The sequence below is a fragment of the Nomascus leucogenys genome, chromosome 18 (genome assembly GCF_006542625.1).
Source record: "Nomascus leucogenys isolate Asia chromosome 18, Asia_NLE_v1, whole genome shotgun sequence".
In the NCBI taxonomy this organism is placed as follows: domain Eukaryota; kingdom Metazoa; phylum Chordata; class Mammalia; order Primates; family Hylobatidae; genus Nomascus; species Nomascus leucogenys.
This window is the reverse complement of record NC_044398.1, coordinates 559865-571662: the sequence shown is the minus strand read 5'-3', so window position 1 is coordinate 571662 and position 11798 is coordinate 559865. Positions and strand designations below refer to the sequence as shown.

Below are 11798 nucleotides of genomic sequence, written 5' to 3'. Positions count from 1 at the left end.
GAGGTGAGAGAAGTGTTTAATGGAGAAGTTGAAGTGTGTTTTATCCTGGATAAAATAGAGGTAACCAGAGAGATGCGGGGGCTGCTGGGCAGAGGGGTCACCCCACAATCTGCCAGGTACGGGCACACGCACAGCCCCGCCTTCCTTCTCTCCAAGTCCAGGCCCTTAGGTAGGCCAAATGTGGTCCCTCTGAGCCCCTCATCAGCTCTCCACCTGGGAGACTAGTCCCAGCCCCAGCCCCGCGAGGGCCCAGGTGGGTTTGTGCTCTTGTGGTCATTTCCAGGTTTAATTACAAACCCATCTGAACATCCGGCCTAGGTCCACAGCTGCGAGGGCGGGATTGCGGGGAAGCTACCGGGCGCAGCCCAGGCCGGGCAACCACATCCTTCCCCTGCTCCCAAGTGGAGTAGGGGCCTCACGACTGCCTCGATACCCACTGTCTCGGAGCAGCCTGGCTACCCCAAAATCCCAGGTGACCTCGAGGCTGCCTCCACTTCAGCGCCAGCAGGTGTCCTGGCCTGAGAACCCCAAAGCACCTTAACCGTCCCCCCTCAAAGACAACTGTGCACCCAGTTCCTCGGGTGGGAAAAGGAAGCCCAGCCAGGCCCGGAATCCGCCTCCTCCCCAGGGTCCTGGGAGCCCTGACTCCCCGGGGTGTTAGACTGAACCAGCCAGGCGAGAGGGGGACCCACAGGCCAGGGCTCCGGGGCAGCGGCTGCTTCCGGATATATTTCCTTTAAAGGCGAAACGGTTCCGTCTTTGGTATGAACTGCCCACTCCAGGCAAAGGAGGGGGTGGGCAGGGGCCCCCGCGGGAGGAGGCTCGGCCCAGCCCGGGGCCAGTTGCAGGAAGGGCTATGCCGGAGGCTCATGCGGAGGAAGGAGAGGCAGCGGCAGTTCGGCCTGACCAGGATCCAGCAGGAGGGCTGAGAGCCCCAAGGCCACGACAGGCAGGAGCGGGGGCTGAGAACGGTCACCTGCCAAGGCCACGACAGGCAGGAGCGGGGGCTGAGAACGGTCACCTGCGGGCAGAAAGAGAAGGCGAGGTCAGGGCTGAGACGGCGGCCGCAGACCTGGGCTCCGGTGCGAGCCACATCGCTCTTGTGCCTCGCCGTCATCTCCACGAGTGCCGCGCCTCAGGTCCAGCCCGGAACTCCGGTGCAGGTGTCCTGAGTCCTTTGCTGCGGACCTAGGGCAGTGCCCCAACCTCTCTGCTGTTCCCTCGCGTGCAAGCGAGAATGCCGATCCCACTGCCTGTCTCAGAGCCGAAGGGCTGAGCACATTCCCGGGACAGGGCAAGGCCTCCCGAGCAGGAATCATTACTGCCTTCCAGGTTATTTCTGGGGTCACCAACGCCTTTCCGAGAGGACGCAGGCAGGGACCGGCGCCAACGGAACACGGCAGTTTCAGGTGCTTTACGGGAGCCCCTCCCAGACCCGGAACCCCCTCTGCCTGCAGCCCGAGGCCTGGCTGGGGGCTGGGTGGAGGCCGCAGCCGCGTGGGGGAGGTGCCGCCCAGGAGAGAGGAGGCTGGAAGGAGACCGTTGTCATGGGGACAGAAGCGCAGCCCGACCTGGCCCAGAAGCGCAGCCCTTGGGAAATTCCACAGCCCCCTCCCCCTGCCAGCCCTCCCTCCTCCCCGGCTGCTCTCTCAGCCTCCGCTCCCTCCAGACCCACAGCTGCACCCTCTCCTGCCCCAACCTCACCCCAGAGGAGAGACCATGAAATCACCCAGACCTGCCTGTCCCTCCTCCGTCCACACCCTACCATGGGTGCCCCCCAGCCCCGCACCAAAAGTGGAGGCCTGGGGCTCCTCGGCCCGGCCTGAGGTGTGGTCTTCTCGCTGCCTGGGCTCACACGCCAGCCCCAGCCTGTCCCAGCCCACCGTCCTCTCCAGCAGTGCCCACCCCTCCTCTGGGAAGGAGGCCTGGCCACTCAGCACGCAGCCGGGGTCCACAAAGGCCAGGCGACGTCCATCACAGCTAATCGCAGTGTCACGGTCACCCGTGGGCAGTGACGCGCGTCCACACACAACCTGCACACAAAGGCTCACGGTGGCCAAAAGGCGTGAGCAGCCCCAGCGTCCATCAGCGGATGAACAAAGAAAATATGGTCCCGTCACACAGCAGGACATTATCCAGCCGTGAACAGGAGCCGGGCTCCGGCCCAGGCCACAGCGCGATGCACCCAGAGGACGTCACGCTCAGTGAGAGACGCCAGACACAGAAGGACACACAGCGTGGGATCCCACTGCTATGAAATGTCCAGGACAGGCCCATCCACAGAGACAGGAGGCGGATGTGTGGGGGTTGGGGCTGGAGAGGGGACAGGGAGTGACGGCTGGTGGGGACAGGGCCTCTTTCGGGGCTGACAGAATGTTCTGGAACTCGACAGAGGTGGTTGCACGGCTCGGATGCTGAACACCCCTGAGTCGTGCCCTCTAGAGGGAAAGGCATAAGGCCAGCGACCCATGGCGGCAGCCACACACCTGGCTCAGGGCTCCCGTGAGACCACGCCGCGCAGGTGCAGCTCACTCTCAGCGGCCACGATGGGCTGCCCGTTCTGCAGGTGATGGTCAATCAGGTGGCTGATGCTCTCAAACAGCACGTCCTTCGTCCGTACCTGCAGGACAGAGACCTCGGCATCAGCTCCCGGAAACTCACCTGGACCCGCAGAGTCGGAGATCGGCGTTCTGGGGTCCTGCCGGGGAGCCCCTAGGGTGCCTACATGGATGAGTGGCGGGACCAGGGAATTCCGGGACACCAGCCACAGGATCGGCCTCAGAATTCCAGAACCACATATGGGCGCGGGCTCTGAAACCCCCAGGGTTCTGTCAGGGGCTGAAGGGTGACCCCAAGAAGATATGGCCAGGTCCTAGCCCTCAGCCTTGTGAATGTGACCCTCATTTGGAAAAAGGTCTTTGTAGATACACAGGTCAAGGGTCCTGGGACGAATGCGTCCAGGATGAGCCAGGGGGGCCCTAAGTCCAGTGACCGCTGTCCTGACAGGAAGAGGAAAACACGCAGACGCACAGGACAGGGCAGAGACTGGCGCCGTGTGTCCACAAAGCCGGCAGCGCCCGGGAGGCCGGCTCCCGCAGAGCCTCCAGAAGGCACCAGCCCTGGCCACACCGTGAGTTCGGACTTGTGGCCTCCAGAGCCGTGAGAATGAACCTCTGCTGTTTTAAGCCACTTCGTGTGTGGCCATTTGCTACGCAGCTCCAGGAAACACACCCCTGAAATCATGGAGACACAGGCCTGAAACCCTGAATCGCCAAATCAAAATCCATCCGCATTTTAGAATGAGAACCTCTTAGCGCTACTGAGCGCTGGAACTGGATGCAACACCAAGAGACCCTGTGTCCCACGGCTGAGCCGTTCCCGGGTGAGGCGGGGCCCGGTGCACGTTTCACGTGGGAAGCGGGACAAATGCACATTCCCAGGCCTGTGGCAAAATCACGTCCTTCCACGGCACTGGCAATGGGAGCTGGGAATCCGCCTTTTAACAAGGTACTGGTAGACGTTCTGAAGCTTCTCCGGGTGTAGTGGCTGCTGGTCTGACCCCAGCCATCCATTTAACAGAGAAAGTCTGGCCTGGGAAAGAACTGAGGCATCACACAGCAGGCTAGAGGCTGGGCGGTGGCGGGGAGACCGGAAACAGTCTGCAGGGGTTCAGGAACTGGGAGAACAGGCACCTCTCACCCAAGCCCTGCCCCCTCCAGCTTTGTCCCAGGCCCGGGTGCACAAGCGCCCCCACCTGCCCGCCGCCGTGTGCTTCATGCAGAGACCAGGCTCACACCAGCCTAGGAGCCACCCGGGGATTCAGCTGGATGGCTGAAAACGCCTCCTACACTCTGAGAGGCCTCCGAACCCTCTAGCAGCCCCTCAGCTGGGAAATAACCTGTGCAGTCCTCAGACGCTCAAAATGCTTCATAAACCCTAGAACTCCTTGTAAATTGGAAAATGCTTTGTAAACCCTAAAACGCTTTAGAAGCTGGAGATTACTAAATCTCATTGGCCCAGAGCAACTGTAAGATGCACCACGATTTCAGGTACCAGGAGGACAGAGAAGAGAAAAACCTCCCTGTAAAATAATGATGCAGTTCAAATATGCAATTGATGGTTTTTAAACAAAATCCAGACTCCAGAGATGTCGAAATTCGGGCAGGGAGAGTGTATATCTTAGAATTGAAGCAATTAGGCCGGGCTCGGTGGCTCACACCTGTAATCCCAGCACTTTGGGAGGCTGAGGTGGGTGGATCACAAGGTCAGGAGTTCGAGACCAACCTGGCCAACACGGTGATACCCCGTCTCTACTAAAAATACAAAAATTAGTCAGGCGTGGTGGCGGGCGCCTGTAGTCTCAGCTACTCAGAGGCTGAGGCAGGAGAATCCCTTGAACCTGGGAAGTGGAGGTTGCAATGAGCTGAGATCGCACCACTGCACTCCAGCCTGGGAGACAGAGGGAGATTCCATCAAGAAAGAAAGAAAAGAAAGAAAAAGAATAGAAAAGAAAAGAGAGAGAGAGAAGAAGGGGAGGGGAGGAGAGGGGAGGGGGAGGGAGAGGGGGAGGGGGAGCGGGAGGGAGAGGGGGAGGGAGAAGGGGAAAGGAAGGGAAGGGAGGGGAGGGGAGGGGAGGGGAGGGGAGGGGAGGGGAAGGGAAGGGAAGGGAAGGGAAGGGAAGGGAAGGGAAGGGAAGGGAAGGGAAGGGAAGGGAAGGGAAGGGAGAAAGGAAGAAAAGAAGAAAAGAAGAAAGAAAAAAGAGAGAGAAGAGTAAGAAAGAAGGGCCGGGCGTGGTGGCTCACGCCTGTAATCCCAGCACTTTGGGAGGCCAAGGCGGGTGGATCACAAGGTCAGAAGTTTGAGAACAGCCTGGCCAACGTAGAGAAACCCCCTCTCTACTAAAAAAATATGAAAAATTAGCCGGGCGTGGTGGTGGGAGCCTGTAATCCTAGGTACTGGGGAGGCTGAGGTGGGAGAATTGCTTGAACCTGGGAGGTGAGGGTTGCAGTGAGCCAAGATTGCACTATTGTATTCCAGCCGGGGCAACAGTGGAAGACTCCATCAGAAAAAAAAAAGGAAAAAGAAAATAAAAGAGAGAGAGAGAAAGGGAGGGAGGGAGGAAGGAAGAAGGAATTGAAGCAATTCAGTAATTTGATCCCAAAATTCCTTGTAAATTGAGACATATTTTGTACATCCTCAAATAAATTAGAACCTGAAAATACCATATTTATCCCTCAAATGCATCACCATTTGTAAGGTGCACAAGTCACGATAAATGGGGGGGGAGCATCTTATGACGGAAGAAATCGTAACATTGGGATTACGACTGGGAGGCCAAGGCAGGGGGATCACTTGAGGCCAGGAGTTCAGGACCAGCCTGGGCAACGTGGCAAGGCCCCATCTCTACAAAAACTTAGCTGGGGACGGTGGCTCACACCTGTAGTCCCAGCTACTCAGGAGGCTGAGACAGGAGGATCGCTTGAGCCCAGGAGTTCGAGGCCGCAGAGGGCTATGATTGTGCCACTGCAGTGCAGCCTGGGTGACAGAGCCAGACTGTCTCAAAAATAAACTGGAAAGTACTTTGTAATTCTATAGTAGCTGGTCAAAGGCAACACCTGGAACAATCTGGAAAAGCTTCATAAACCTGGAAAGCTCCTGCATGCCCCGGGACCCTTGAGACCCTCCCACCTGTGCCCAGCTTACCACGCCCTCAGGGTCCAAGACCCTCCCACCTGTGCCCAGCTTACCACGCCCTCGGGCCCAAGACCCTCCCACCTGTGCCCAGCTTACCACGCCCTCGGGCCCAAGACCCTCCCACCTGTGCCCAGCTTACCACGCCCTCGGGGTCCAAGACCCTCCCACCCGTGCCCAGCTTACCACGCCCTCGGGCCCAAGACCCTCCCACCTGTGCCCAGCTTACCACGCCCTCGGGGTCCAAGACCCTCCCACCTGTGCCAGCTTACCACGCCCTCGGGGCCCAAGACCCTCCCACCTGTGCCCAGCTTACCACGCCCTCGGGGTCCAAGACCCTCCCACCTGTGCCCAGCTTACCACGCCCTCGGGCCCAGACCCTCCCACCTGTGCCCAGCTTACCACGCCCTCGGGGCCCAAGACCCTCCCACCTGTGCCCAGCTTACCACGCCCTCGGGCCCAAGACCCTCCCACCTGTGCCCAGCTTACCACGCCCTCGGGGTCCACGAGCAGCAGGTGCTTGGGCTGCCCGGCGTGCATGCCGGTGAGGACATACTGCCCGGGGTTGGTGACGCTGTCTCTCACAAGGAAGTCCCCGTCAGCTCGAAGCATCCTCTCTGCCGCCCGACGGCTCATCCGGCCATGGTACCAGGGCTCCTGACGCAGCTGTTCCTCCGTGGGGGCCACGGGGGCCCGGCGGGTAGGGGGGCTGGGCCACTGGTCCTCCAAGGGAAGGGGGGCTGCTGTCACGCCTGCCGCCACTGAGCACTCATGCAACTTCAGGGCATCCTCAAAGGGTCCTGCAGGCCAGGGACAGGGGTGCTGGGCAGGCAGGGGGCAGGCAGCTGCTCCTGCCGGGACCAGAGCTGGGAGAAACGGGTTCCCCGGGGAGTCCCTCGTGAACTCGTCGGCCTGCACTGACCAAGCGCCCACAGCGTATCAGACTCACGCTCGGCCCAGCCCCGTGCGTGCGGTGGGCTCACATGTGCAGCAACCCGGACCCCCAGGTTGGGTTTTCTAAGCACGTACAAGGGTAACAGCAGCTGTTTCTTTCAGAGGTTAACCCTTATTTCTTTTTCCTGCCTTGTCAGGTGGGCTTCCTTCCCAAAGCGTACGCCTCTCGTTTCCTTATCTGGTCTTACTGCATTGGCCGGGGCCTCCAATGTACCCTAAATACTCACGATGACAGCCGGCATCCCTCTCTTGCCCCAGCATTAAAATGTTCTGCCCTGGGTTTTCTAACGGCTTCCAACAACGCCGACATCCGACAGGCCACTCAAAGGCTGTCTCTCCTCTGAGTCTCAGTCCCCTCATGGTCAAACGGGGGTGGGCATGTCCCCGGGCAGAAAGCAGCGTGGCTCAGACCCTGCAGCGCTGGAGCCCAGCCCTGACAGAGACACATCTACCTGTGGCTGCGGCCGCATCGAATTCCTCCAGCTCCTGGTCCTGGGGGTCCTCCCGCCCTGACCTTCACTCCCTGGTCTCCCTGTGGCTGCGGCCGCCTTGAATTCCTCCAGCTCCTGGTCCTGGGGGTCCTCCCGCCCTGACCTTCACTCCCTGGTCTCCCTGTGGCTGCGGCCGCCTTGAATTCCTCCAGCTCCTGGTCCTGGGGGTCCTCCCGCCCTGACCTTCATTCCCTGGTCTCCCTGTGGCTGCGGCCGCCTTGAATTCCTCCAGCTCCTGGTCCTGGGGGTCCTCCCGCCCTGACCTTCACTCCCTGGTCTCCCTGCGGCTGCGGCCGCCTCAAATTCCTCCAGCTCCTGGTCCTGGGGGTCCTCCCGCCCTGACCTTCACTCCCTGGTCTCCCTGTGGCTGCGGCCGCCTTGAATTCCTCCAGCTCCTGGTCCTGGGGGTCCTCCCGCCCTGACCCTGGGGCTGAGCCAGCTCCAACTCTTAGCCTGGCCAGTCAGCATGTTCACCTCCCCCTCCCAGCCAGCGACTGGTTTGGGGATGAGCATGTGGCGAATCAGAGGCAGCCCCAGGACTCTTTGTGGAGGATGGACAAGAAGACACCCTTCCTCAACTGGGGCTGCCTGGCAGTCTGGTCACCCTGAGGGACAGCCTGCCTCAGAGGGACGCTCACAGCCTCAAGCCCCTCCTTTCCCATCTGAGGGTTGCTGTGAGGAGCCAAGAGGGCCAAGCTCTCCTCATAGTGCTTGGTACACAGCAGGCGCCCACTAGGTGCTAGATGGTGTCATTATTGTGATGCTAAGAAGAAGCTGCACTGTCAGGTGATGGAAGGAAGGGAGAAATTTGCAGCTAGCTTAGGAGGCGTCCTGAGCTCGGGCGAGGACCCTACCCAGGGAAGGAAGGGACGGGCTCACCGTCAGACCAGCCACTTTGCCCAGGGGTGGACTGAGCCTCCCTCATTGGACTGGGTGTTCCTTCAAGCAGGAAGCTGTGCCTCCCGCATCGGGCCGGGGTTTCCGTAGGAAGAATCCTCAGACCCCGGAGTCACATGAAGAGAAAACTCACATTCCCTCATCAGACCAGGGAGACCCAGAGTCAGCAAGACCAGTGAGCCAGGCAGTGGTCCCAGCAGGCCGGGAGTCCCACGGAGAAAAGACCAGGCCTCCCCTCACAGACTAAGGCGTCCCATGGGGCAAGGGTCTGGCTCCCCTGCTGACTGGAGGGCCTCACAGACGGCGCCGCAGCCTCACACCACACAGATCGTTCTTTCAAGGAATGACCAGGCCCCTCCCTTCAGACTGGGGGTTCCGACATGGGCAGGTGGGTTACCCCCGAGAGCGGAGCTTCTCGCAGAGTGGGGGCCAGCGGCATTCCCAACCAGACTGGGGGGTTCAGCAGGGAGGCCCCAGGAGATGGGGTCCTGTAGGAGGGGCTGGGCCTCACCCATCACGCTGCTCGGCTGCGTTCGCTAGAGAGAATGGGCCTCCCCTGTCAGACTGGCCCCTTTTAACACAGAGTCCAGGACACCCCCATCGGACAAGGCCTCCAAAAGGAAACAGACTGGGCTTCCCTGCCCCACCACTGTGGACTTGAAGGATCTCACGGGGAGAAGGGAGCCTCCCCCATCAGACCAGGGATCCCGCAGGGAGTGGGGGTGGGGTTGTGCCTCCCCCTTCAGACGACCACGGCCGCACAGGGTGACGGCCGCCCCCCAGGCTGCCACATACGCATGTCAAACAGATCCTTTTTGGGGCTGTCCTCTGGCTCGGGGGCGTCCAGACCCTGGGTGTTGACATACAGGTGCTCCTCGTGGTCCGGGGGGCCCCGGGCGTCCGCCTGCACATAGCCGTCCCCTGGTGGAGCTGCGGAGTGTAAGGAGGGGCAGGGGGTCGGCTGGGAGCCAGGCAAGGGGCTTGCAGGGAGCCAGGCCCTGGACACCTGACGGGGTCCCATCAGGAGGTCCCCCCGCCACCGTCTGTGCTGCTGGCTGCAGGGCGGATGATGCTGTGGCCTTGCCGTGGTAACCCGCCCGTCGGCAGGCGCTGCAGGGAGCATCTAACAGCAGCAAAGCCCCGTCGGGGCTCCAACCAGGGACACGAGTGGGACAGCGTGCGGCTGGGGCTGTGGGCACCAGACGTCCGCGCCCAGGGAGAAGGCAGCTGCTGCTCCACCCCGCCCTGCCCCTGCCCTCCCCGGCCCAGGGACCTGAGCTTCCCAGGGTGTATGTTCAGTCTCCACGTTTAAAAATAATCACAGCAACTCTGCTTCCCTATAATTATGCTATCAACATGACGCACGGAGGGTCACTTGTTCTGACTCAGTTCTATTTTAGGGTTTTCCTTCCTTTCTTTTTTTAATTGTATTTTGAACGTGTAAAGTATTTACATGGGGCCAGGCGTGGTGGCTCACACCTGTAATCCCAGCACTTTGGGAGGCGGAGGCGGGTCAATCGTTTGAGGTCAGGAGTTCGAGACCAGCCTGGCCAACATGGTGAAACCCCGTCTCTACTAAAAATACAAAAATTAGCCGGGTGTGGTGGTGGGCGCCTGTAATCCCAGCTACTCGGGAGGCTGAGGCAGGAGAATCGCTTGAACTCAGGACGCAGAGATTGCAGTGAGCTGAGATTAGGCCACTGCAGTCCACCCTGGGCAATAGAATGAGATTCAGTCTCCAAAAAAAAAAAAACAGTATCTACATGGTTCAAACCGGAACGGCATCGCAGGTATCCTCGGGGCATCTCCCCCGGGAGCTGCCTGGACCCCATCTGTATTCTGCCGGGTCCTGACCATACTTCCTCTGCCCTGGAACAGCGTCTGGCTGTGATTCCACATGAATGTGAGGCTGCGCTAGCCCTTGCTGGGTGAGGAGGGCAGAGGGGCTTCTCCCCAGCCTTCCCAGTCTACCGAGAGGGGCACAGATTCTCTCAGCTTCTTAGGGTCAGGATGGGTGAGAGGGAAGAAACGCAGTTGCAAGAGTCTGGGGAGGGAGGACGAGAGTGAGAGGGAGAGTCCGGGGAGGGAGGACGACAGAGAGGGAGAGTCCGGGGAGGGAGGACGAGAATGAGAGGCAGAGTCCGGGGAGGGAGGACGAGAGTGAGAGGCAGAGTCCAGGGAGGGAGGACGAGAGTGAGAGGGAGAGTCCGGGGAGGGAGGACGAGAGTGAGAGGGAGAGTCCGGGGAAGGAGGACGACAGAGAGGGAGAGTCCGGGGGGGGGAGGGGGGAGGGGGAGGGACGAGAGCGAGAGGCAGAGTCCGGGGAGGAGGACGAGAGCGAGAGGCAGAGTCCGGGGAGGGAGGACGAGAGCGAGAGGCAGAGTCCGGGGAGGGAGGACGAGAGCGAGAGGCAGAGTCCGGGGAGGGAGGACGAGAGCGAGAGGCAGAGTCCGGGGAGGGAGGACGAGAGCGAGGGAGGGGGGGGGGGGGGGAGGGAGGCGGGGGGGGGGGGGAGGGGGGGGGGGGGGGGGGGGGGGGGGGGGGGGGGGGGGGGGGGGGGGGGGGGGGGGGGGGGGGGGAGGAGGCGAGAGGGCAGAGTCCGGGGAGGGAGGACGAGAGCGAGAGGCAGAGTCCGGGGAGGGAGGACGAGAGCGAGAGGCAGAGTCCGGGGAGGGAGGACGAGAGCGAGAGGCAGAGTCCGGGGAGGGAGGACGAGAGCGAGAGGCAGAGTCCGGGGAGGGAGGACGAGAGCGAGAGGCAGAGTCCGGGGAGGGAGGACGAGAGCGAGAGGCAGAGTCCGGGGAGGGAGGACGAGAGCGAGGGAGAGTCCGGGGGGGGAGGGGGGGGGGGGGGGGGGGGGGGGGGGGGGGGGGGGGGGGGGGGGGGGGGGGGGAGGACGAGAGCGAGAGGCAGAGTCCGGGGAGGGAGGACGAGAGCGAGAGGCAGAGTCCGGGGAGGGAGGACGAGAGCGAGAGGCAGAGTCCGGGGAGGGAGGACGAGAGCGAGAGGCAGAGTCCGGGGAGGGAGGACGAGAGCGAGAGGCAGAGTCCGGGGAGGGAGGACGAGAGCGAGAGGCAGAGTCCGGGGAGGGAGGACGAGAGCGAGAGGCAGAGTCCGGGGAGGGAGGACGAGAGCGAGAGGCAGAGTCCGGGGAGGGAGGACGAGAGCGAGAGGCAGAGTCCGGGAGGGAGGACGAGAGCGAGAGGCAGAGTCCGGGGAGGGAGGACGAGAGCGAGAGGCAGAGTCCGGGGAGGGAGGACGAGAGGAGAGGAGAGGGGGGGGGGGGGGGGGGGGGGGGGGGACGAGAGCGAGAGGAGAGTCCGGGGAGGGAGGACGAGAGCGAGAGGCAGAGTCCGGGGAGGGAGGACGAGAGCGAGAGGCAGAGTCCGGGGAGGGAGGACGAGAGCGAGAGGCAGAGTCCGGGGAGGGAGGACGAGAGCGAGAGGCAGAGTCCGGGGAGGGAGGACGAGAGCGAGAGGCAGAGTCCGGGGAGGGAGGACGAGAGCGAGAGGCAGAGTCCGGGGAGGGAGGACGAGAGCGAGAGGCAGAGTCCGGGGAGGGAGGACGAGAGCGAGAGGCAGAGTCCGGGGAGGGAGGACGAGAGCGAGAGGCAGAGTCCGGGGAGGGAGGACGAGAGCGAGAGGCAGAGTCCGGGGAGGGAGGACGAGAGCGAGAGGCAGAGTCCGGGGAGGGAGGACGAGAGCGAGAGGCAGAGTCCGGGGAGGGAGGACGAGAGTGAGAGGGAGAGTCCGGGGAGGGAGGACG

General features: G+C 62.1%; 1 protein-coding gene across 3 annotated transcripts in view; it reads right to left on the bottom strand.

Annotated features, from left to right (window-relative positions):
• Nucleotides 1-11798, bottom strand: part of SHC2 (SHC adaptor protein 2) — a 41716-nt gene continuing 29918 nt past the window's right edge. For 2 of the 3 annotated variants that reach the window (XM_030798118.1, XM_030798120.1), the window contains exons 10-13: nt 8829-8963; nt 6181-6491; nt 2487-2620; nt 1-1021 (exon numbers count right to left, since the gene is read on the bottom strand). In XM_030798118.1, coding sequence (XP_030653978.1) covers nt 2492-2620; nt 6181-6491; nt 8829-8963 — 575 coding nt within the window. In that variant the 3' untranslated portion in view covers nt 1-1021; nt 2487-2491. The remainder of the gene's footprint in view (nt 1022-2486; nt 2621-6180; nt 6492-8828; nt 8964-11798) is intronic. The other variant, XM_030798119.1, reaches the window with a different exon arrangement.